The sequence below is a fragment of the Acytostelium subglobosum genome, assembly GCF_000787575.1.
Source record: "Acytostelium subglobosum LB1 DNA, scaffold: scaffold4, whole genome shotgun sequence".
Lineage (NCBI taxonomy): Eukaryota > Evosea > Eumycetozoa > Acytosteliales > Acytosteliaceae > Acytostelium > Acytostelium subglobosum.
Genome location: NW_012236528.1, coordinates 227,247 through 252,491, shown reverse-complemented (window position 1 = coordinate 252,491; position 25,245 = coordinate 227,247). Strand labels below are relative to the sequence as shown.

Here is a 25,245-nt window from a genome sequence, read left to right as displayed (position 1 = left end):
TGTCAAAGACGAAAACGAGCGGCACCCATTTATTCATTCATTCATTCATAACAATCAAATAATAATGACATTAAATACAGATAACGAGGTTGATAGAGTATTACATTGTAATGTAGACTCACTTGAAGGAATGTTGAGTAGACCTATACCAGATAAGATATTGTTGGGTCATCTCACATCAAGTCCTCACATACTACCAACACTCAAAGATAACATAATGCAATTCACAACTCTATACAATGTATTAGATAACATTGGTTATGATCGATCTACATTCCTATTCAACAATCTATGTATGTTGTTGTACAACAACAAGTTGATGATGATGATTGCATGAGTGACTAACTTGACGACGATACCTCACACAGGCCTACTCTTTATAGATGATAATGATGAATCACATACGATGACATTGATAAGATATCTTCAACCTATATTGATTGAATCATTGGTACCATATTTGATGAGATGTAGAGAGATAAAGGTTATATGCACATCATCATTGATTAGATTCCAATGGAATGATCAACATTATGTAGATGTTGATCTACAGAGATTGTTAAAGATGTTATTATGTATAAGATGTATATTACAACGTAAAGAGTTTGATAATCCCAAACTATACATAATAGATCATCTCTCAACTGCCATCAATTCAATGACAATTCGAAACGACACTTGACATTAGTGCATCGTTCATTCATTCATTTTTGGTTCATTCATTCTTTCGATCATTCAAACAATATCGAACTTATCTGTACATATTATCATCAATGGAACAAAGTGAAGGTACTTACATCATCAATCATTGGTCTGGCAGACTTGTTGATCACTCACTGACTGATCAATCACAAACAGAACAAAATGACAATGACAATGACAATGACAATGGCAATGGCAATGGCAATGAGTACCAACCTCAAGTGATTGTTATTGATGCAGGCTCGGGTACATGCAAGGCAGGCTCGGGTACATGCAAGGCAGGCTCGGGTACATGCAAGGCAGGCATATGCCGTATTTCCAACAATTGTTGGCAGGCAATATGGTTTCAGATGTCGAACACCTTATACATTTCCAACAACATCAACACCAACATCGACATCAACATCAACAACAACATCGTCCACCTCTTCAATAATAAGCCCAACAAAAAGTCCAATCTCAACTTCTTCCTCTTCCAAATCCGATCAAACACCACAGGAGCCCGCCCGCTAATACCAACAAGATGCACAGGAGAGGCAATTTCGGGGGGCATACAATGCTATTTGGTTACTTCGTTTGTTAACAACATAAGTTTCGTAGGTTCGAATCCTTCATTGGGCACTCCCAATTAGCCAAGCGGTCAAGGCATTATCAATAATATCCCCAATGGCGCAATCCCCCTATTATTATTCTTTAGTTGTCCATGGATCTAATCCATTTGTATCAAATCCACTTGGCTAATTGGGAGTGCCCAATGAAGGATTCGAACCGGTCGCTACTATCTTTTTTCCCATGTCATCCAATATAAGAGAACTAAATGGAATGATCATTTCGATGATTGTTAACCCAAGTTTTATGGAACATCAAAGCACGAAGTCTCGTCGCCCCAACCTTCCATTCATCCACCTCATGGCAATCATTGTCAACTACCTCTGGCACTACATCGCCAACCACCTCTTTGGCAACAAGGAGGCCCTGTTGGCCAAGCTCAGCTTGGTGTGCATCACATCCTTCAAGTCCCTCCTCCGCCAGGAGTGGCGTTCCCTCATGTCCAAGCTAACGAGTCACATCCTGGCCGGACGACCAGTCAACATCAAGAATGTGATGGCCGAGTTCACTACCAAGTGGCACCTCAGCACTCGCAACAGCGACATCCGTCTTCCGCCAACTATCAACAAATACTTGGTGGCCGAATTCAGAGGCCTACAGTAGAAAAGAAAAGAAAGAAAAAAATCAAGAAAATTCAAAATCGACTAACTTATATATATTATCCCGCCTCTTCAATGACGCCAATTTATTTGCAATAATAATAAACTTCCACTCTAGTCAAAAAAAAAAAAAAAAAAAAAAAAAGAATGATGATCATTTTTCATCCAGAAGTTTTATTGTGCTCCTGCATTACTTTTGGTAACCTCTCAACTTTGGTGCCCTTGAGTTGGTGTTAACAAACACGAATCCACCATTTAGCAACTTGATAACGATGGCTGCGATGTTGGTACAATCATCCAGTCCACTATGATGACGTCCTTGAAGCTCCAGATGCATCTTACTCAGCATGTCGGTCATGCCGCGTCCCGCCTGGCCAGTATGTGACTCGAATGATCTCTTAACATTGATCCAATCCTGGAAGTATGATGGCCATGAGTAGTAGCGACCTTGAGACTCGTCCATATACTTGTATTGTGTTGGCAGCATCATGTTGAGGTCCCAGTCACCACAGGTGAGGAATGTGAACTCCTTGCCAGGCACCTTCTGGTATGTGTGTGGATCGATCAGGCCATTCTTCACCAGCCACAGGCGATGGCGCTCGACCACTGTGGGGAACGTGTCGGCAGCGTCCACCCACTCTTGCTGGATACCCGTCAGCTCGGTGCAGAAAGGTGTCAACTTTGGATTATGTACAGGTCTGACATACTCGCGGAATGTATCGACCACTTGTCTCTTTTCCAGATCTACCAACAGTGATGGGAACTCTATTATCTCTTGCTTCTCAATTCTTGGACCCTCTTGACATGTTGCTTCAAAGTCCAGAACAACTATATATTTAAAGTTTTGTTGTTGTTGTTGTTTAGGTTGTACTTGAGGTTGTACTTGTGCTTGTGCTTGAGGTTTAACGTATTGATATGGACTGCTCATTCTTTTGATTGATTGATTGATTGATTGATTGATTGATTGATTGATTGATTGATTGATTACTTATGAGATGTGTATGTGTATGTACATGTAATAGCTATACTCTTTGAGAGAATGAATGTCATAATATGTTTACCTTCGTTATTTAATAACTACATGCTTAGATTGAATTGGCAATAGTTGGAATTTTACCAGATTTACACACACTTGTACGATTCTTCTCTCAATCTCATCTCTCTTTTGGCACACATGACATATCTCTCGAACGACATTTTGATGACAATTACAATCATACTCAAGATAGTTTGTAGGTCATGTAGTTTAGACTAAAGAAGAGAAGTGATTTGATTGATGGACAATTTAGTTAGGAAGTAGGTATTACTGATGTATTGATGATGATATATTATATGTCAATCATCATAAATACTTGTAACAATGAGTCAATAGTGTAATAAGTTATTTGAATTATTCATAGTCATAATGATCATTGTGTTGACATCGTTCTTTAGAGTTCGTTGACGATCGATGTCACGCTTAGATGACCTGGCAAACAATCCAAAACCCCCAACAGAACACTTCCCCAAGGATTGTGGAATGTGGGGTGGTGCAGGATATTTATAACTTGACAAGTTCACTTCACATTCATTTCAATTCACATCTTCAAACAACAAATATAACTATATAGTTAGTTTAGTATAAACAACACAACAAATAATGTCTAAAGTAATCGTCATTGGTATGTAGAGTATACTTTACAATATTCACACAATGCTTACAAACATACAATTATAGGTGGTACTGGAGCAACAGGCAAAGAGCTCATTAAGGAGTTAATCAGCTCAAAGAGTGTCTCAAGAGTCACATCTTTGGTTAGAAGAAGAGATGATACACTTGCCTTTGGTATGTTGTTTGAATGAATGAATGAATGAACAAGAATGAATGTTAACATGTTGACATGACAACAAACAGATAAACTTGAACAGGTTGAAGTTGACTTTGAAAAGTTGGAGAACTATAAGGAGTCATTCCAGAACAGTCAATCAGCATTCTGTTGTTTGGGTACTACAAAGAAGGCAACCAACTACTCACAGGATCTACAGAGACATATTGAGTTGGACTACACGGCAACGTTTGCAAAGTTGGCCAAGGAGGCCAACTGTGAGTCATTCCATCTGTTGACATCGACCGGTGCCAACCCAAACAGTTGGTTCTTCTACCTGAAGCTCAAGGGCGACATTGAGGAGAGCGTCAAGCAGCAGCAGTTCAAGAACACCTATATCTACAGACCGGGCTTCATCGATCGTGGTCAGACCGACCGTTTCGCCGAGAAGCTCATCTCCAAGATCATGTCGGGCATCCCTACATCAACAATCGCTCGCTCAATGGTACATCGTCTCGAGACCGAGACTGCCCAGAGCAGCGGCGTTCAAATCCTCTTTAACAAAGAAATGTATGCAGAGGGTAGTGCCAAGCTCTAAAGCTTAGCCATCATCACTCTGTCAAAGACTTCATGTCATGTACATAAGACATTATCTGTGTGTCTCTCTTTACTTCTTCTTATTCTTCCTTTGTCGGCAAAGGTATATATATTGATGGATGAAGATGTTGTAGACTACATGATGTTTGACTTCTCTTTGTAAAAGATGGCGTAGACGGAGCATATCAGCAAGCCAATCACATGTCCAACGAGTGATCCATACATGCAACTGATTGGCCACACTTGCCATGGACGGTCCCAATCCAAAGGTATTGCAAATCCACCAATCCAAGCTCCAAGTAAACTAAATACAACTGTAATTGTACAACATGTTTCGTATATACTATTATGTCTGTTTGATTGATTGAGTGCGAGAGATGTTGTTAGACGACTGTCGTGGCATGCGTGGCATGGCAATCAATCTACTTGTCACATACATTGGTGAGAAGAACATGTTCTTCCATGCTTGTGGATCACAACCAAGTAGTATTGATGTTGGTACTGCAGTCATTGATGACAACAAGTTGGCAAAGAATAGTGTCCTAAAGAATGTCCTAATGATTGATTGATTGATTGAACGAATGAGTGAATACATGTGATTGATTGAATGATGTTCATTCATTCACACATACCTTGTTAATGGTGCACCATAAAGTATTGATATGATATAGAATAGTACGGTACCAACTAATAGACCGATGATTGAACGTTGTATCTTGCTGGCGGGTGGTATGGCATTGCTACCACTCTGATGGAATGATGTAGGATATATATATAATCCAAACACCAGATGTAATGAGAATAGGAATGAACTTAACGTCACCAATGATAAGATAGTATGTTGTTCAAATGATATACCAGACAACTTGTTCAAGAACAATGTGAATCCAATGACCAACGCTGACAATGCCAAGTAACTCACAGATGCATTAATGATCTTTGTTTGTGATCTACTTGACATGACATACTACTTATATTAAATGTTATTATATTATATTATATTATATGTTATGTTATGTATTCTTTACACAATGAGCTAGCTCATTAACTTAGTTGAATTGACTTGAACTACTTCAATTCATCTTGTGTGTGTTTGTTGGAATGAGACCCCCAAAATAGAAGTGATCCTCACTACGTGGTCCAACTCATTCATTCATTTATTCCCCTCATTCATTCAATCATATTCATTCAAACATTATAAATATATAAATAGATAGACAGAAGACAGAGTAACGATGGATGACGAGGAATATGAACAAACACTCTTGATCAAGAAGGAGTGCTTTATATATAGGATTCCACCTCGTCCAGGTGCTGCAGGTTACAAGTATGGTTGATTGATTGATTGATTGATTCAACTTAATGATTGTGACACATACTTACTCACTGATGATGATGATGATGATGATGAATATAGGGCACAAGATTGGGACCCCTCAACATATATCTGGTCAGGTAGATTGGTTATCATTGCTAAAGGCGATCATTGTACTATCAAGTTTGAAGATCCTACATCAGGTGAGATCTTTGCTCAATGTCCTGTTGAACCAAACTCTGTAGAGCCTGTGATTGATAGCAGCCGTTACTTTGTAATTAAGATCAAGGATCAGAGTAAGTAACTCAGTCATCAGCCTGCCTATCACAGTTCACTAACATCATTGATTGATTGATTGGATCACATTTAGACCGTCATGCCGTTGTTGGTATGGGATTCACAGACAGATCTGATGCATTCGACTTTAATGCAACACTACAAGATCATCAAAAGTATGTTCTCATTCAATCAATCATGTGATCGATCAATCAATCAATCAATCAAACTAACACAAACTTAATATCATACGTAGCTATGTAAGGAATAAGAAGCAATCAGAGATTGCCAAACAGAACTATGATAATACACCAAAGCAGGATTATAGTCTGAAATCAGGTCAAACTATTCATATCCCATTCAAGTCTACTAGTGCCACTACCAACCTTCCAAAGGTCACAGGTTCAATGCAACCAACTAGTGGCGGTGGATTCCTGCTCTCGCCACCACCACCATCCAACTCGAGAAGTGTTGCCAGACCAACTGGTGGCGCCGTACCACAACAGCAACAGCAACACCAACAACAATTCCAATTCTCGTTCGATGGTCAAGAGCAACAACAACAACAACAACAGCCTCCACAAACTAGTAGCAACCAGCCATGGGGAAGCTCCTCATTCTTCTAAGGTGTGAATGAATGTGAATCATTCCCATCATTCCCATCTTTCTCATCATTCAATCAATCAACCATCTGTTCAATTATAATCAACTCGATTACATCACCCTCCTCCTCCAACTCTTCCAACTCCAACAACATACCATACTCATCCATCATCCAGCATTCACACCAGTCGACTTTGCAGAGATGGGCACGTCCAACTCCAACATACTGGTACACATACAATAAATACACACATACATGGCAGCCCCCAACACAAGACATAAGATCAGGGAAGGGAACCCATGATGGTAACCTTCCAAATGACCTCAGCCGATGACTTTGAAATGGATGTTGAGTGTTCTGTTCCCAAGACCCACATCCCCCACTTTCACCTTCTTCCTCATCATCTCACTCTTCATTTCACTTTGAAGTATGAGGTGAACACTCAAGCACACACTTCACTTCATTTCACTTCGCTTGTCTCGTCTCACCAAGACACAAACAAACAAACAAACAAATATAATATATTCATTATTATCTCTCTCTTGTATAACATAAAACATATAAATAATAATAATATATGATAACTTGTAAATAATACACACAATCAATCAAACGAATAGTAATCATATAGAGACATTCAAATCTCTTTCTTAAGAAACAGAGAATACTTCAGATATACAGATAGACAGACAGAAAGACTGGACAACTCTGTGTTCATCTTTACATTTAAATATACATATATATATATATAATATAGACTCATAGTGATGATATATGATAATATAACTACATCATCATCGTCTGGATCTAGCCCGACGGGCCAGTTCTCAGACGACCAAATACTTCAACTCGATCATATAGTTTATGTAACAAGTGCATTGGGATGCGTTGGTTCATTATTCATTATATTATCATTCAGTATATTCAAGGAGGCGCGATCCTTTGCCACTACACTCATATTCTATCTAAGCATATCAGACTTGATGTCAGCGTTGTCCTATCTGCCATTTGGTCGAACATCCAATGCACTGTGCAATGCTCAGGGCGCCGGCCTGCTATTCTTCCTCACGTCGTCCTACCTCTGGACAATGTGCATATCGATCTCCCTATTCATGGTATTCTTCCTCAATCGCTATGAACTTGGCCATCTTCTCAAATGGTTCCATCTTGTATGCTGGGGCGTGCCCTCAGTCACAACATTAATCTCACTAATTGCTGGTGCATTCGGTCAGTTTGGTTCATGGTATCTATCCCCTCCACTCCCAAGGCCATCTCGCAAGTCTTGGCGCATGTCACTGACACTCAATCATTCATTCAATCAATCATAGGTGTTTCATTGCTGACCCAACTAGCACGATAAGGTTGTTCTACTACCTGCCTCTAGTATTTGTATTCTTTGTAAACCTCTTTGTCTTTATATGCATAAGGTATGTCCTCTCAATCAATCAAACAATCAATCAGTAACCTTCGCGTCACTGACCACTCACTAACGCTCAACCTCGCAGACTGAAGATATCACAACATTCCAATTCAATTGTTTCAAGAGTTAATATTATAGTATCATTCTATTTGGTTGCATTCGCATTGTCACAGTTACCAACTGTGATCAACAGTATACAGACATTCTCCGATCCAAAGCATCCATTGTTCCCACTGTTTGTTTTCCAATTGCTATTACAACCTCTGCAAGGCTTCTTCAACTGCATAGTATATGGCGTCAACGAAGGATTTATAATGCACTACATCGAGTTCTTTGAGAAACACATCTGTCGATGCAGAAAGTCTCGCGAAATGAAGGAGATCGATGTGGACCAAGAGCGACTACTCGTCGACTATGACAACAGCGATGAAGAGTCCGCACCACTTGGCATTGACAATGAGTTGATAATCGATGACTATTCAATTCAATAAGATGATTCATACTTTAATAATATATATATATAGATATCACTGGTGAATGCGCCATCACTGGACTCCTCCTCTCGTCACATTGCAATGCGATATTGTATCCACTCCCCTCCTCCCTCTCCCCTCTTTCCAATTGATGGACATCGATCCAAACAATGAAAGACCAATAAACACATGATCATAAAGGTCAAAGTAAGGTCTGGACAAACAACCAACGTAGTTTGATCAGTTCCGGCTCTCGTCAACATAACATAAACATCTTGATCCTGTCCTTCTACTTCCCATTAACACTTTTATACATTTAGTCAAATGATTGAGTGAGTGAGAGGTGATATGTTATGATTGATTGAATACAAGTATGTGATAATGACAACGATAGACAGACACGTCTGTGACATAAGTGATAATAACCAAAATGAGCTAATAGATAAAGATAATCACATGATGTCCAAGGTGTGAGAATGTGACTGTGTGTGGTTGCACCTCATCACACCACTCCGCATCACATGATTAGTATGATTTGTAAGACGACAATCAATCACACACACACATGAATGGCACATCAATCATACACCACAAACCAATCAATCAATCAATCAATCAATCACCACAATACCATCCATCCACATCACTCTTAAAACTGATAATAATATTAATCCATGGATTTATGTTATGAGTGATTAAGGACATACCAAATATTTGCCATTCATCACCTACTTCTATTATCCACCTACTTCTATTTTCCATACTTACTTTGAGTAATACTACTCAAAGAACAATATTTAATACTTTCTAAAGATGATGCACCAAGTTGGCGATATATTCCAGGCGGAAGAGGCTCCCCTGGAGAGATCAAAGAATGAATGTGGAGTATGTTGTTTCCTTATCTATACTCTAAAGATATGTAAGTTATCCAAATCAATATCATCAATATCCTCCTCCATTATTATTGTACTAACTTATATTATTATATAGTTGTCCGATTATTATGTCTTGTTTGTGGATGTGTACAAATTGCAATGGGAGGATTCACATTCTACAATCTAAGTTTCACTAGAGATCATAGTATCCAGAATTATATCCAATTGACTGTTATTGGTGCTTATGGAGTGTAAAGTATCAATATTACATACATACTTATAATCGTCAATAATTCTAACATCCTCCATCCATCCTCAACTTAGTATTACTGGATTCACAATGTTGTTTGCTGAGGCAAGAAACAAGTGGACTAGGTCTCACATCAAGGTGTTGGTCGTCCTGGCCAATGGTCTATCAAGAGGTTTCATCTATTTATTGTAAGTAACTACCTCCTGGACAACACGATGATCAGCACCCATCAATCATACTTACATTGGCCCAATGAATGAATGAATGTAGGATTGGAGGTCTGGACATTCCAATTCCATTCAAGTTCCGATTCTTAAAGGCAATTTATATTGGTGCCGCTATTATGGGCGCTGGTATGTTGTCGATAATCGCTTACTTGGTGGCATTCAGGAGGAATAGACTAAGAAAGAATGATGACATTGCAAGAAAACAAGAGAAACAAAAGAGGATGTTCATCTATGATATATTCGAGAAGGAGATAGAGGATGAGAAGAATGGCGCATCTGCCCCTCTTGAGATGGGCAAAGTGGAGATGAAACAAGTCGATGTCTCTGTCGCTGCTCCGAAACAACATGTCGTCGACATGCCTACATCTCCGTCTCAGCAGCACCAGTCGAAGCAGAACATGCAAAACATGCAAGACGACCCTGATGTATAAGTTATACTTCCTTCATACATATCAAACAAACATTATCCAATACATACATACATATTTTACATACATACTAATTATATGTGATGTGTTTGTTGATAATACTTATGAATTGACGAATGATCGTTATTCCCATTTTGGGCGATCCAGTATTTGTCATACAAATAATTAATGAGCGCGCCAAACAATTTTCAAAAGTCATTGTTGACAACAAGTCATAGATAGTTATTGAGATAAAGATAAAGATACAGATAAAGATAAATAGATTGATAGAAATGTCAGATTCAGAAGGAGAAGATGATGGAAACCTTGACTTGACAACTACAGAGTCATTGGAGCCAAAGCTACAAGCATTACTACAGACATTCATTGCAAGACGAATCATTGAACATAATACATTAGCAGCAATTATGGAGGTTATAAAGATACATTACAGAGGTATGTATTATTGAACGATTGATTGAATGAATGAATGAATGAATAAGTTGATACTTATACACAACAAACGAACAAACAGATAATAGTGGCACTATTGAAGATTATATACACTCGATCAACTCGATGATCATGCAAGTGAATATGCAGATCAAGAATATGAGAACAGAATCAAAGCATTACTATTGTCTTACCAATCTGAAGGCAGATGAGTCGTCAAAGTTGACGACAAAGTACAATGCAACAGAGACAACATACTTCAAGGCATTGATCGAAGAGATGATACAGAAAGGTGGTGAGCTCAAGAACTCACATTGCCTCGATCTGCACTTACAGGGCCAGACAAAGACTAAAGCCGAGGAGGCATTGCAGAAATTCAAGGATGACGGTTGGATCACCGACTCGACCAACAACACCAGCAAGACTCTGACGCCGAGGGCTTTGATGGACCTGGCGCCCATCCTCACCGAGTTACCCGAGTGTTTCTTGTGTCATCAGCGTGTGCTGACAGTCAACGTAAGTGATGAACCAACAACAGCAACAATGAAGGCGTGCCATACTCTATACTCACGACATTGGATACATCCCATTGACAACAACAAAAATACAGGGACACATTGAGGCATGCGCCAACTCGGAATCATGTACAGTCACTCTACATCAACATTGCTCGGCTCAATACTTCAAGAAGGCGACAAACTGTCCGTCATGTAAACAACGATTCAAATAATAACAAAAGGAAAGGAAGCTTCATAGGCTGGCTAGAGCCAGCCATTCTCATTCGGAAATATCATACGCCTAGTTAAAGATTATTGTTGTTTGTGGATGTTATTATTACAAAATACAACAACTGCACCTACTTGCATGCTATTCTCCAGTGTCCTGTTGATGCTGTTGATTCTAGCTATGCATAGTATTGCCTTTGTTGTTGTTGCTGCTGCTGTTGCTACTAGTTTATTACGTGAACTTTAGGACGATTGGAACAATGATGATAGCCAAGATGATCAAAACAACCAAGATAATGATCAATGTCAACTAGATTATGTTTGAAGGATATATGTTAGTTGATTGATTCCTTCATTCAGATCAAGGCGTCTACATACCTTCATGTTTCTGCACCACATCAGACGCTTGATCTCTCTAGTCTTCTTCTTGAACTGTGATGCGCCCTCCTTCATATTATTCGACTTGTCTTGCAGGTCTGACACCTTTTGTTGGTTGTTCAACATATCACCAATGGCGACATGCATGATTCCTGTGACCTCATCGACCTGTTGTTGGGTCTGCTTGACCTTATCAGTGTTTTGGTATCTGTTATATCATTGTTAGTCCTTAGCTAGTCTTGTACTATTAATCTCCTCAATATTAGTACCTACGATGACATGATTTATATATGTTTGTTTATATGTATACTTGTTTAGATTGATATATATATACAATAGTTGTAGTGATGTATCACTTTGTTTGATGATGTAGTGAGTGAGTGAATGAGGAGATAGATGGGAAGTTATAAATGGTTTAATTCAACTCGTGTGTTTGAGTGAGAGAGTGATAATAATGAATGAATGTGAAGTGAAGTGAAGTGTTGACCTGGCTGATGAATGAATGAATGGATTGTAAACAACTTTGTGTGTGTAGTACCACTCGTGTGTGTGTATTGATTAACTGTGCTATAACTTGTTTGTTTGGAATAATGGAAGTTGACTTTGTTAGCCAACCCTTTTATTGCTTCACAACCACCATTCACACCTTCTATTGAACTTGGTTCTCCACATTAAAGAGTATGAACACACAAAATGGATTGGAAGAGATCACCAACCCCAGGGCAGGTGGGCAAAAGCACACCCGATAGGCCTTGTGAATACAATCGTTGAACAAAAAAGGCTTAAAAGGTCCTGAAAGACCTTGACTTCACCCAAACCACCACCACATCCAACAGAATGAAGGCTTTGCATTCCAGTCGACCCCCAATAATGTTGGACAAACGAATGTTTTTGACAAGGCCTTTGTGGTCTATGGAATTGCCAGAGCTGGGGGAATAGACCCACGTAGCTTCCAATGCACCTTGAATCACTCTCTCAGATATCTGAGTTAGAGTTTTCAAAGATTAATAGTTTACCTTGAATATTTATGTTTATACTGATTGATTAAAGTGATGATATTCGATGTGATTTTAAGATCGTTGACAAAACAATCAAATCAAAACACAATCAATTAATACCTTGACTTGTTCTTGAGTAATAAGGTTTAAGAATTGTTTTTGTCATTAAACAAACAATTATTTGTGTTTTGTGTTGTTGTCCATGGTGATGTTTCAAAAAGTTCAGAGGTGGTATCGACAACACCAAGTTGTCCAGACTCCTAAAACCCCAAACAAGGCAAATACAATCAATCTAAACACGTGTCATCGTCATCAACAAAAACAATAAACAATAAACAATAATCCTGGTCAGTCTATCTATTGACCAACAAAGGATCCATATTATAATATTGATACAAATACTTAAAGTCTCCAAAGCTCACCCCTACTTTCATAGAGATAATAATATATATATATTCTATCATACCCACATTTAGTACAAGTACAATCAGTCAAACAAATAAACAGAGACACACACAATTTCCCACCTACATATATTCCAAACGATTGAACACGAACAGTCTACAACACCACCCACATTATCCTGTACATTCATTCATTCAATCAATCACACTATACTTTCATTCATTCACCATCAACTTCAACTTCATTAATATCATATTTACCTACCAACCTAACTACATTCCAATAATATCAATTAATTATAAATTATTAATTAATTAATAATTATTAATAATAATAATAATGAAGAGAATAAAGAGTTTGATGGGACATCATGGAAATGGTGGAGCACCAAGTGTAGCCAAGTCACATAAGATTGGTGATATGAATCTACATACAGTGAAACAGATTGCCGAAGGTGGATTCAGTTATGTCTACTTGGTAAAGGATAATCAATCATCAAAGCAATATGCACTCAAACGTATCTTAGTACGTGATGAAGAAGATCTTGAATTCACAATGCACGAGATACACATCATGGAGCGACTACGCAATCACAAGAACATAGTCCGCTACATCGATCACCAACACTCATCCTCCACCAACGAAGTGTTCATACTCATGGAGTTCTGTGCGGGTATGCCTAAAGGTCACTCATTCAATCAAACTAACTCATTCAATCTAACTCATTCACTCCATCAACATTTAAAGGCGGACACTTGGTCGACTTGATGACAAAGAGACAACAGAACAAGTTTAGTGAGAATGAGGTGTTGGCTATATTCTCGGATGTTTGTGAGGCGGTTGCTCATATGCATTCACAATCCCCGCCGATTATACATAGGGATCTGAAGGTGGAGAATGTGTTGTTGGATGAAGAGTCATCGACTTACAAGTTGTGCGACTTTGGTAGTGCGATTCAAGAGGTAGTACATTTGAATAATAAGTCAGACATGCAAGCTGCCGAAGACAACATTGCAAAGTATACAACAATGCAGTATAGACCACCAGAGATGATTGATCTATATAGATCAAAGGTACTGGATGAGAAGGTGGACATATGGGCACTGGGCTGCCTGCTCTACAAGCTGTTGTTCTACACGACCCCTTTCGAAGATGGTGGCTCACTTGGCATACTCAATGGAAACTACACTATACCGCCTTCGAACTACTCTGATGAACTGATCGCTCTGATACGATATATGTTGCATCCTGATGTTCAAGATCGACCAGATATCTATTACATTGCTAATCAGGTATCCAAGATGCGTGGAAAGCCAGCCCTGTTCCCTGGCAAGGGTCAGCAGTACATTAGCAATCCATTCTCATCACAATCTACTAAGGATCGTGATATGTTAGTGACCCCAATCATACATGAACCAGCTCCAACTCAATCTCAGCTAATGGATGCCGATCAGAATGGGTCTTCGATGGCAAAACCCAAGAGACACTCCTGGAACATGGGACAACAACAGACCACCTTCCAACAACAACAGCAACAGCAACAACAGCAGACAAGACCAACTAGATCAAGAGAACATCGATTCCCATCGGGCACTCATCCATCACCAAACATCATTCAGGATTTCAAGATGGAGATGCCGCCCGCTATCAGCATCGAGTCACATAGTACTACCGATGATATTACACATCTAGTTATATTGCTGACCAACACCGAGTCTACATTCGACATGGACTCATTCTCAAAGTTGAGTAAGAGTAACAACAGTAATAATGGCAAGTTGATCATGGCCGACATTATGAAGAGACCACTTCGCGAGCCTACCATTTGTTTCAAGGCCCTATTACTAGTTCACAAGTTAATCATCTCCGAGTCATCTTCTGCATCCTCATTCAAGTCCAGTTGCTATGAGAGCAAAGACCTGTTCAACAACCTCTATCTTGGATGGCTGAAACAGAGGGAGAAGTGTAAGTCATCACTCAATCACTTATTTCCACTCACTGACTCATCTAATCAATCAACTTAGTGCTCTTTGTAAGCGACTTCCTATCACATTATTCATTGTTGATGTACAAGCTGATACAGTTCTATCACAAGTACTCAATGATTGGAGGTGCCTTTGACTCAATGGACTCGACCCAGCAACAACAAAGATGGCCAATAATCCTGGATCAATCAGACTCAACAAGTCCATATAGTGTAGCCTGTATAACTTCCTTGATGTCAATATTGGAGATTGTATTGCAGACTCAACATACCATCTCTGATGAGATAGCATCCAATCATACAGTATCCACTATTCCATTGCCACTCATCCAGTTCTGCACCAACCTTCTCAATCATGTATCATACTCCATGTATAACTACATCTGCAGCACATTATCCACAATGCTCAAATATCAACAGCAGACCAAGAATGATGTTGCACTGACACCATCAATCACCCGTATCAACATGATCTTCCACAACCTGAGAGAACAATACACCAAGCTTGTATCGTTGGCTCCATTCTCCAAGATGTCCTTCCCCACTTTGGCGTTACCGCCCAACCCTCTGTCCACTCCACACAATGCTCCCACCATGCCCATTGGCGTGCGACCTTCTTCGAACCCATTCGACAAGCCAGTCGTCATGGAGACACCATATGGAGGCGGACCATCAGTCTCGCAGCCACACTCACCTGTTCAGGCTAGGAAGGGCAACCTGGCCAAGTACCATTCAGTGTCGATGGAGGATGCTCGTCTGAGCAACACTGCGCCATCATCCCCATCCTACACCACAATGTCACCTATGGCCATGATTGAACAACTTTCCATCCAGCAACAACAGCAGCAGGGTCATCTTCAGGTGCCATCATTGCAGCCTGCGCAGCAGCACAAGCCCAGACGACTGAACCCATTTGATCCGCCTGGCGGAAAGCCAGCTCCTCAGCTGCATCCAAGTCCGTCGTTCAAGCCTACCAACAGCGGCAGCAGCAGCATCAACACAAGTAGCAACATGACTCTTGTACCGCCACCCGCGCGTTTGAGTTCAAATGCACGTGGACATCGTCGCTCACAGAGTTGCTCCACAGATGAGATGCGCAAGCGTCAACTGATGCACCAGCAGCAGTTGGAGGAGGGCAAAGAGTTCCGTAACCAGGTCAAGTACAACACATTGACTCGAGCCATCAGTCAGTCAGAGTGTGCACAGGCCGATCTCCTAATGATGGCTGCGCCTCCAACCTCCATCGACACGTTCGGTAATGATCCATTGGCCGAGACAACATCAATAGTATCAGGCAACAATAAGCAATCATTGCTGTAGCAGTAGTAGTTGTATGTATCCATCTATCTATCTATGAATAAAGCACTCATTGATGATCAATGAGTGAGTGTTATCTGTGTATATTATATATTATCTATGTACATGTGTCGCGACTGATTGATCGATCAGTTCTCTTTCAGTATATTCTCCATATCCTCTAGATGTAGTAGTATCAGCTCTGTGAAGTTATGAGTGAGGTCCAGTTCGTACTTTGATGTGTAGCTCGAGTGTTCGAATGGCGCCACATCAGTCATCGAGTCAACAAACTCCATCAATGGTTTGTGTACTTCACTCTGTGAGTAGACATAGTAAGTGAGTGATCCATGCTTTGTTGAAGATGTATGTATATACATACCTCTACTATTGTGAAGTACTTGTCTGATAACTGTTTGAACTCCTTTAGTGGCTGATCTGTTGTGGCGCCACCCTTTAGATCCATTGACTTTGACAACAAGGCCAATGCCTTTCCCGCAGTGTTTACAGATTCAACAACACTCTCTTCTATATTATTCAATCTTGTTAAAGAGTTCATCTTGATTACATCTGACTAGTCACTAGTTATAAGATGATGTTGTTGTTGAAGTAAATGACTTTGATCGAAGGAAACACTTCAATTTTATTTGAATGGTTCAAACAAAACAATGCAATTTCCGATTAATTGATGGTTTTCTGGGTTGTCCTCTTCAAGACATTCATTTAATCATTCATAGATTCATCATTTATGATCACATAAACATATACACATTTACATATACATATACTTACATTATATATTAATATATTGCTTGTACATTATTTAAAATATATCAATGACTAAGATACAGATACATAAAGTTGATTAAGCATTCATTCAATCAATCAATCAATCAATCACAAAGATGTCTTTATCAAGTAGTTCCCAGCAACAACAACAACATCAACATATAGCATCTACACAAGGTGGAAGGTCATCAAATCAACTTGCAAGTGCATCTCAATCATTATCACTATCAAGTCAACAACTGTTATCATCTCCTGGCAACTCACAATCGTCATCATCATCAACTGTACAATCTAATAATACATCATCATTAACTACCTCATCATCAGCTTCAACATCATCAACTACAACAACTACTACCACTTCTACAACACTATCAACATCATCATCATCACATAGCTTCTCAAAGATTATCGATGCGGCACGCAAGGGCAATGTGGACTTGGTACAGAAGTTCTTGAAGAAGGACTGGAAAAAGGTGAACAAATGTGATGAGCGCGGCGATACATGTATACACAAGGCTGCACTGTTTGGACACACAGACTGCATCGAGACAATCATCAAGGCACTGCAGGCGCATCATATCAACAGCACAAACATTCAAAATATACTCAACTCCAAGAGCAACGATGGGTACTCACCGCTCATGTACGCGATGCTCAATGGGTGGAAGGAGTGCGCACGCGTCCTGCTGGCCAACGGCGCCGACGCCAATGAGAAGCTGCCCAACTCAAACCCCGGCAGCTTCATCCCACTCAGCTACTCGATCACCAATGGCTTTGGCTCGTACACATGGCGCATCGACAACTTTAGCAAGATCAAGGAGCGCAAGGTGTACAGCAACGCGTTCCTCGTGAGCGGCTGCACGTGGAAGCTCGTGGCCTACCCCAAGGGTTCGCGCTCCGACGACAACCTCTCACTCTACCTCGAGGTGGCCAACCACGAGAATCTGGCCGAGGGCTGGTTCCACCTGGTCACATTCACCTTTATCATCTTCAACCACGCCGACGCCAACAACAAGGTGAAACGCGAGGTGGTCGCGCACCGCTTCCACAAGAACCACACCGACCTCGGCTTCTCGCAGATCCTCAAGAAGGAGATGCTGCGCGACAAGAAGGCGGGCTGGCTGCACAACGACCAGCTGCTCATCGAGTTCAAAATCGACATCATCCAAAACACATCGTACTTTGACGATGAGTCGTCCAGCGTGTACAGTTGGAAGCTGCAACGCGTTTCAACACTGCGTGAGCGAGCCATCAGCGCCAACTTCCGTGTGGGCATGTGCAAGTGGATGATCGCCGTATACCCCAAGGGCAAGAATGGCGGCGACCACCTCTCGATCTACCTCAAGGTGGCCGAGACACAATCGTTGGTCAATGTGCCCGACTGGTTCTTCCTGGTCAACTTCAAGTTCTCCATTATCAATCAACGCGACGGTTCAAAGTTCACGCGACAGGTCGAAGGCAAGAAGTTCAAGGCCAACATCGAGGACTGGGGCTTCCCCCAATTCATGAAGTTGGCCATCCTCTACGATCCCAAGAATGGCTTCATCAATCAGACCGACGATTCAATCCTAATAGAGTTACAAATGGAGATCAACAATGATTATACACGCAAGAAGTTTAAGGTATGCCTGCATGCCCTCAATCACTTTGCGCTCACATGATCACTAACCCATCTCAATCAATTAGGACAATATAACAGATTGGGGACCAACACTACTACACTGTGTGTCGTATCGTGGCGCGTATGATAGTGTGCGCTTCTTGTTGGCGAATGGTGCAAATCCAAATGTCACGGACTACAAGGGCAGGACACCATTGGACTGGTGCGCGTATAATGGCGACCTGCCCACGTCAGAGATCCTGATCACCACGGGAATGGCCGACGTCAATTGCAAGGACCACGAGGGCTTCACACCTCTGCATAAAGCCGTGATGAATGGTCATCTGGAGGTGGCGCGACTGCTAGTTCGCTATGGCGCCAATGTAAATTCAAAGAACACAACCTGTAACATATCACCTCTGTCCCTGGCGATCAGGGTCAGTCGTCTGTGGTGCGTGGAGTCGCTCATCAAGTGGGGAGCGGATCTAAACATCGCTGACAAGAACAACCGAACTCCATTGCATTGGTCCATGTGCATTTCAGAGCCAAGGCTACTGTCATTACTGTTTAAGTATGGTTGTCCACAGCCTACACAACTTCAACAGCAGCAACAACTCAAACCGAACAACAACACAAACAACACAAACAATACGAACAACACGACCACCAACAACAATAACAACAATAACACGACAGAGACATCGTTGGAGGACATTGCAGAGACATCTGATAACTTCGACACAAGCGAGAACAATGAGACTCAGAATCAATCTGAGGGTCATGAGCACTATGACGACATCAACAGTGATAGTGGCGACGATGACTTTAGCACACGAATCAATCATTCGTCATCTCCTCAAAGTAGTAGTACTGCCACGGCATCGATCAACACATCATGCTCACTCACTGGCAATGGAAATGTCAATGGAAATATCAATGGCAATGGCAATGGCAATGGTACTTGCAATGGCAACCAAGAACAGCAACATCAATCACTACCACAAGCCAACAACACAAATACCAGCASCACAAACAACAACACTACCAGCAATAACAACTCAACTATTTATGAATACTATTATCAATCCAATCAAAGCGATGAACTTGTAACATCAATCACACCACTCCAGATCAACCTCAAGGACAGCGATGGATATACTGCACTGCACAAGGCCATTTGGAAGGGCAAGATAACATTTGTAAAGATGCTGTTGGAGCGCGGTGCGGACCCAAAGGTCGCCACAAAGGATGGGAGGAACGCACTGCACATTGCCGTTCACGTCAATGAGTATCTGATCTCACAGCTACTGCTAGATCACAATCCCCAATGCCTTCAACAGTTTAATGATAGAGGCCATACACCGCTTCACGTGGCCGTTATCAATGGCAACCTTGTAATGATGGAGATGCTCATCCAACGTGGAGCCAACGTCAACTTGTGCAGTCCTCTACATCCAGAGGTGACACCACTAGCCGACGCACTCAAGGACTCTGACATCTCAATCATCATATTCCTCCTTCAACACAATGCCGACACCAGGGCTAACCAAAGGTCGCTGTTGAACCTACTGAATAGGAGATGTAAGTTATACTCAATCAAACATACAACCTTTGGCACTAACATGGAACTATTCTTAGTGAGAGTACTCAAGATAAAAGAGACAGGAGAGTTTGCTTTGCCAAAGTGTACATTGAGCAGTGATATGAAGTATCTGCTAAACAATGCAAACTATAAGGACATCACATTCATCGTGGAGAATAGACCAATCTATGCTTGGAAGGGCATACTTTGTGCTCGATCTGACTATTTCCGTGCGATGTTTGAACAGCCACTCAAGGAGAGCTTGGAGAATCAGGTCACAATCGAATCAGTGGACTATGTAACATTCCTTCACGTGATGGAGTACATCTACACTGGTGTCATCGACTCGGCTCTCACACTTGATGAATCAATGTTGTTGCTGATCGCTGCCAACCGCTTCATGTTGCCACCTTTGAAGCTTCAGTGTGAACATCTAATCACCAAGGAGTTCAGCATTGACAACATATTCAGTATATTCAAGCTGGCCGATCTCCACGAGACCACCCTTCTACTTGGCGAATGTGTGCGATACCTGGCTGAGAACCATCCTCACATACCCGAGACCGATCAGATCATCCGCATCCCCAGCTTCCGAAAGTCTTTGCTCAAGTATCTCGATGAAAGTTTGAACCTGTGAAGTCCTGGATAGTCTGTACAATAAATGAACTCGAGCCACACCTGTGCAGCATGTAAGATACATGTCAAACGAATGACATGAATGACTGATTGATTACATTAGATTACAATCGTTTGACTTTGAGCTGGACTGCCCGCCAGAGTTGCCTCGCGCAATGTTCTTGGTAGACACTTGATTGCCACTGAGATCTAGCCGCACGTTAAAGTCTGACGCGGCAACAGCTCGACACAGTCCAGAGGCACCCTTGTCGTTGATGCCATTGAATGATAGATCGCAGAATGTAAGACTCCTGTTCTGTTGTATGGCCTTGGCAAAGCTGAGCGCGCCTTCGTTCTTGATGTCATTGTTGCTGAGATGCAGCTGTGAGATCGAGTTGTTGGAGGCCACTGCCTCAGCCAACACCTCTGCGCCCAGCTTCTTCATTGACACGCAGTGCAGGCGAAGTATCCTCAAACAGTTGTTGATCTTGAGCGCCTTGGCAATCGACTGGCAGCCATTGGCGCCAAGGATGTTGAAGCTTAGGTTGAGGTCTGTGATTGATCGATTGTGTTGCAGCGCCTCGCCAATCAGTGCCATTGAGTCCTCGTTGATTAGGTTGGACGAGAAGTCGATCGTCTCGATTGAGCATGTGCGCAACACCACGTTGCGCAGGATCATGCATTCGTCAAATGCCAGGTTCGTTCGTCTGAGGTAGAGACGCCGCAGGTGGTCCACACATCCAACGGCGATCACATCGGCCAACGCGCGCACGCCCTCCAGTCCGATCTTATTCTCGCTGATATCGAGTGATGTGACCTTGTTGGTGAAGAGCATCGAGGCAATGGATGCCACGCCTCGCGAATATATGCCATTGTTGGACAGGTCGATGGTGCGTATTGCTGGACTGGCCTTGAGTAGCTCGATAATGTCGACAAAGCCTTCGGTCGACAGACATAGGTTGCTCAGACGTATCTCCTCGAGCTTGTTCAACTTGGTCAGTATCTGTTTGATCACCGACGTGCACTCCACATTGATGTTCTTGTTGTTGCCGAGATTGATCGACTTTAGAGTGTTGGCCATCTTGTCCTTGTGATTCAATGTATGCTGCTGTGATGTGAGTGGCGGCGTTGGCGTGCCCTGACCGCCATCGTTCAGATCATGAGGTGACAATCGATAAAAGGGTGCCAGTGATGTGGGCGCCGACGAGACGCTGGTCATTGTGCTGGGCGACGACATGGACAGCGTCGACATGTTGGTATGGATGGACGATGAGAAGCTGGTGTGACTGTTGTGATATAGTGGTCGTTGAGCGATACTTTGAAACTTGTCGTTGTGTAGATGTGTGTCGATCAGCGTCTTGAGCAGGAACTCGATGCCCGTGCGTCCAAACTGATTGTGCGACAGATTGAGCGTCACAAGCTGATTGAGGTGGTTCTCGGCCAACGCCTTGCCCAGTGACACGAGCTGCTGGTCGTTCAGCTCGACGCCACAAAGCACAAGATGCTCGACGTTGTATATTCGGATGAGGTCGGAGAGCAGGTCCATTGCGCGCTCTGTCAGTCGCGTGGACAGGATCTCGAGCCGCTTGATGGGCGGATGATACAGGTTGTTGAGTTGGCTGGAGAAGAAGGGGGTGGTCAGCGCCAGCAGGATATGATGCAGCGCCTCCTCGGTGGCCAGCGAGTTGATGACCACGCACTTGAGCGACTCATTGAACTCGGTGCCCAGTATCATGTGGCGTACGAGACGTGCCGTCATCATATCGTCGGTGGCATTGAACTGCAGACTCCTTAATGTGCGCGGTATCATCTGTTTCCATAGTCTACAAGTTATAAAGCAGGCCTTGAACGATGGTGATGGGAATGCGCCTCCATGTACATCCAACAATATATGTGTCAATAGACTTTGAGGTAATTGATTGATATTGGCTATATTAAATGATGTTGTTGAGGTTGTTGATGTTGTTGATGTAGTTGATGTCGATGTCGTTGATGTCGTAGATTTATCATTGTTGTGTTTATCCTTCTTGTGATAGCGTGTCATTACTATCAACTATATTTATATATATCTCTCTATCACTCAATCAATCAATCAAACAATCAACAATCAATCAATCACTGATTACACCTGTCCTGTCTACTCTTTGATATATTAATAAATAGATATATATATGTATGTGTCTATGTCTGTGTATGTCTCTATCTCTATCTCTATCTCTATGTCTATCTCTTGCCCGCTGCAACAACAATCATGAACAATTGAATTGTCAATCTTTGTGAGAATGAATGAAATGAATGAAAGTTAGATCAAATCAAAGGGTGTCCCAAAAGTGTCAAAACTCAATCAGATCAAAGTTAGGGGCTTGTGCCACGATCACATGTCTGCAAGTTACATGATCGTGTTGTGAAGATCGCCTGACATATTAACGATGCCCATTGGACTATTAACCAACACTAATTAAACACATAATTAACGATGAATCAATCATACTAATACTAATATATTATATTACATTTATTTCAGAAGTCCTGCCGCTGCACGACCAAAGTTCTTGACAAGGGCTTCGTTGAACTCTTGGGTGTGCTCAACGTTGATGCAGTGACCTGATTGAGCGAATTGAATGAACTCGGCTGGTGAGAGTTTGTCGCGCAGATAGAATGAGTTTGATGTCTTGACAAGATGGTCCTCGCCACCACACATGATCAGTATTGGTACTGCCGAGTTCTTAATTGCCGCCAATCTCTTTGATGATACATGATGCGTGGACACTGTCTTTAGATGACCGACCACAACACTTGGATCTGGTTTCTTTGTACTAATCATACGTTCTACATAATCATCGATCAATACATCCTCCATTGGTCGACCAGTATCCGAAGTTGTCAGCAGATACTCTGGCGAATACAACACTGGCATCAACACCTTTCCACGTTCTCTATGATCCTTAATAGTAAATGTCTTTAACATTATTCTCATTCCACTCATCTATGTTTGATTGAATGTTTGATTGATTGATTGAATGAATGAGTGACACCAACATGGATGGGATAGTTCCAACTGACTGATACTTACAGGTGGCAATGATCCGGCGTGAGTTACACATAGGGCTATTGAGTGTAGACGCTGTGGGAATGTTGCAGCAAACTCTAATGAGATCATACCACCCATGGATACACCGACGAGATGTACACGCTCCCATTGAAGATGATCCAACAACTCTTTAGTATCAATTGCCATATCATTAGTTGTATAATGACTTGCTGGATTACTACTCTTTCCAATGCCTCTATTATCGAACACACAAACCTGATACTCATTACTCAACTGTTTAAAGTATTCCAATTGTAATCTCCATGCAGTGCAATCAGTCATGAATCCTTTATGTTTGATTGATCATGTTAGTGTAAATTTGATTGATTGATTGATTGATTGAATGTTATTGATTGACATGACATACCCATTACTAATATTACTTTGTTTGGACCATTACCATGTAGTTGATAATAGAGGTCGAATGGTGTACCTCTATTCTTTGATACAGTAACATGTCCTTCAATAAAGTCCACTTCCGAAGTCGTCGTCGTAGGTGTCGTAGTCAATGATTCCGATGATACCATTGTTAGTTCTATTAATAATGAATGATAAAGTTATATTATATGTTATATATATGTTATATATATGTTGTGTTTGAAATGCAAAGGGTAAAGAGTATAAATAAATGATGTTGCTTGGACGTTGTTGAGTTGATATGACCCCCTGTGTTTGGTATTAGTCAGTCAGTATCGATTCAATCTTAGATGTGGTGATGTTATGTTTGCGCGATTATGACCTCGTGTCTAGGAATGGGTTGTTTGCCGATGTGTGTTGGTCATTCAAACACTCAAACATACAGTCACACACATTAATAATTGTGATTCTTGAACAACAAAGGCAAAGAAAGAATATACCCTGATGTGAAGTTAACCATCACTCACTACTATGATGTCAGACATTKGTTTGCCTTTTGAAGGTAAGTTAGGTTGTTGTTGTCTGGACCAGAGAGAGAGAGTCTGTTTCCCGATGCAAAGATACCCTTAAATCATTTATATCTCAATAAATTGAGAAGACGACTTGCAATGATGTTTGCCTTTTGCTAGAGAGAGGGAGGTAAGAGGGAGATAATAGCGCGCATTTAGTTGTTGGGTAACGGACTAGCGAATAGAAATGATTGAAACTAATGCCATTAATAACAAAAATATTGTTCGCCTTACTGTTTCAAGA

General features: G+C 41.4%; 13 protein-coding genes across 13 annotated transcripts; 7 read left to right on the top strand and 6 right to left on the bottom strand.

Moving 5' to 3' along the window:
- Positions 1 to 1,611: 1,611 nt before the first annotated feature.
- SAMD00019534_022610 (hypothetical protein) lies at positions 1,612 to 1,914 on the top strand (the record flags this gene model as incomplete). Its single annotated transcript, XM_012901559.1, has 1 exon — positions 1,612 to 1,914. One exon carries the CDS (start codon positions 1,612 to 1,614, stop codon positions 1,912 to 1,914), a length of 303 nt encoding a protein of 100 aa, XP_012757013.1.
- A 186-nt stretch (positions 1,915 to 2,100) lies between these two features.
- SAMD00019534_022600 (hypothetical protein) lies at positions 2,101 to 2,838 on the bottom strand (the record flags this gene model as incomplete). Its single annotated transcript, XM_012901558.1, has 1 exon — positions 2,101 to 2,838. The coding sequence occupies one exon, from the start codon at positions 2,836 to 2,838 to the stop codon at positions 2,101 to 2,103; it is 738 nt and encodes a 245-aa protein (XP_012757012.1).
- A 1,609-nt stretch (positions 2,839 to 4,447) lies between these two features.
- Positions 4,448 to 5,273, bottom strand: SAMD00019534_022590 (hypothetical protein; the record flags this gene model as incomplete). The annotated part of the gene is made up of 3 exons (XM_012901557.1): positions 4,448 to 4,664; positions 4,750 to 4,866; positions 4,945 to 5,273. The coding sequence occupies 3 exons, from the start codon at positions 5,271 to 5,273 to the stop codon at positions 4,448 to 4,450; spliced, it is 663 nt and encodes a 220-aa protein (XP_012757011.1).
- A 274-nt stretch (positions 5,274 to 5,547) lies between these two features.
- SAMD00019534_022580 (hypothetical protein) lies at positions 5,548 to 6,529 on the top strand (the record flags this gene model as incomplete). Its single annotated transcript, XM_012901556.1, has 4 exons — positions 5,548 to 5,639; positions 5,730 to 5,923; positions 5,998 to 6,079; positions 6,160 to 6,529. 4 exons carry the CDS (start codon positions 5,548 to 5,550, stop codon positions 6,527 to 6,529), a joined length of 738 nt encoding a protein of 245 aa, XP_012757010.1.
- A 730-nt stretch (positions 6,530 to 7,259) lies between these two features.
- SAMD00019534_022570 (hypothetical protein) lies at positions 7,260 to 8,412 on the top strand (the record flags this gene model as incomplete). The annotated part of the gene is made up of 3 exons (XM_012901555.1): positions 7,260 to 7,750; positions 7,836 to 7,934; positions 8,013 to 8,412. Coding segments are annotated over 3 exons (990 nt in total), but the record flags the coding sequence as incomplete, so codon positions are not given.
- Positions 8,413 to 9,213: 801 nt separating this feature from the next.
- On the top strand, positions 9,214 to 10,183 carry SAMD00019534_022560 (hypothetical protein; the record flags this gene model as incomplete). Its single annotated transcript, XM_012901554.1, has 4 exons — positions 9,214 to 9,319; positions 9,391 to 9,526; positions 9,600 to 9,713; positions 9,796 to 10,183. The coding sequence occupies 4 exons, from the start codon at positions 9,214 to 9,216 to the stop codon at positions 10,181 to 10,183; spliced, it is 744 nt and encodes a 247-aa protein (XP_012757008.1).
- A 269-nt stretch (positions 10,184 to 10,452) lies between these two features.
- Positions 10,453 to 11,342, top strand: SAMD00019534_022550 (hypothetical protein; the record flags this gene model as incomplete). Its single annotated transcript, XM_012901553.1, has 3 exons — positions 10,453 to 10,615; positions 10,695 to 11,128; positions 11,223 to 11,342. The coding sequence occupies 3 exons, from the start codon at positions 10,453 to 10,455 to the stop codon at positions 11,340 to 11,342; spliced, it is 717 nt and encodes a 238-aa protein (XP_012757007.1).
- Positions 11,343 to 11,569: 227 nt separating this feature from the next.
- On the bottom strand, positions 11,570 to 11,931 carry SAMD00019534_022540 (hypothetical protein; the record flags this gene model as incomplete). Its single annotated transcript, XM_012901552.1, has 2 exons — positions 11,570 to 11,647; positions 11,716 to 11,931. Coding segments are annotated over 2 exons (294 nt in total), but the record flags the coding sequence as incomplete, so codon positions are not given.
- A 1,547-nt stretch (positions 11,932 to 13,478) lies between these two features.
- Positions 13,479 to 16,422, top strand: SAMD00019534_022530 (hypothetical protein; the record flags this gene model as incomplete). Its single annotated transcript, XM_012901551.1, has 3 exons — positions 13,479 to 13,791; positions 13,866 to 15,083; positions 15,143 to 16,422. 3 exons carry the CDS (start codon positions 13,479 to 13,481, stop codon positions 16,420 to 16,422), a joined length of 2,811 nt encoding a protein of 936 aa, XP_012757005.1.
- A 128-nt stretch (positions 16,423 to 16,550) lies between these two features.
- On the bottom strand, positions 16,551 to 16,969 carry SAMD00019534_022520 (hypothetical protein; the record flags this gene model as incomplete). Its single annotated transcript, XM_012901550.1, has 2 exons — positions 16,551 to 16,715; positions 16,778 to 16,969. Coding segments are annotated over 2 exons (357 nt in total), but the record flags the coding sequence as incomplete, so codon positions are not given.
- A 331-nt stretch (positions 16,970 to 17,300) lies between these two features.
- On the top strand, positions 17,301 to 19,897 carry SAMD00019534_022510 (hypothetical protein; the record flags this gene model as incomplete). The annotated part of the gene is made up of 3 exons (XM_012901549.1): positions 17,301 to 18,809; positions 18,874 to 19,744; positions 19,836 to 19,897. 3 exons carry the CDS (start codon positions 17,301 to 17,303, stop codon positions 19,895 to 19,897), a joined length of 2,442 nt encoding a protein of 813 aa, XP_012757003.1.
- A 1,208-nt stretch (positions 19,898 to 21,105) lies between these two features.
- On the bottom strand, positions 21,106 to 23,028 carry SAMD00019534_022500 (hypothetical protein; the record flags this gene model as incomplete). Its single annotated transcript, XM_012901548.1, has 1 exon — positions 21,106 to 23,028. A coding segment is annotated over one exon (1,923 nt), but the record flags the coding sequence as incomplete, so codon positions are not given.
- A 471-nt stretch (positions 23,029 to 23,499) lies between these two features.
- Positions 23,500 to 24,602, bottom strand: SAMD00019534_022490 (hypothetical protein; the record flags this gene model as incomplete). The annotated part of the gene is made up of 3 exons (XM_012901547.1): positions 23,500 to 23,970; positions 24,058 to 24,362; positions 24,443 to 24,602. 3 exons carry the CDS (start codon positions 24,600 to 24,602, stop codon positions 23,500 to 23,502), a joined length of 936 nt encoding a protein of 311 aa, XP_012757001.1.
- Between the last annotated feature and the right edge of the window lie 643 nt (positions 24,603 to 25,245).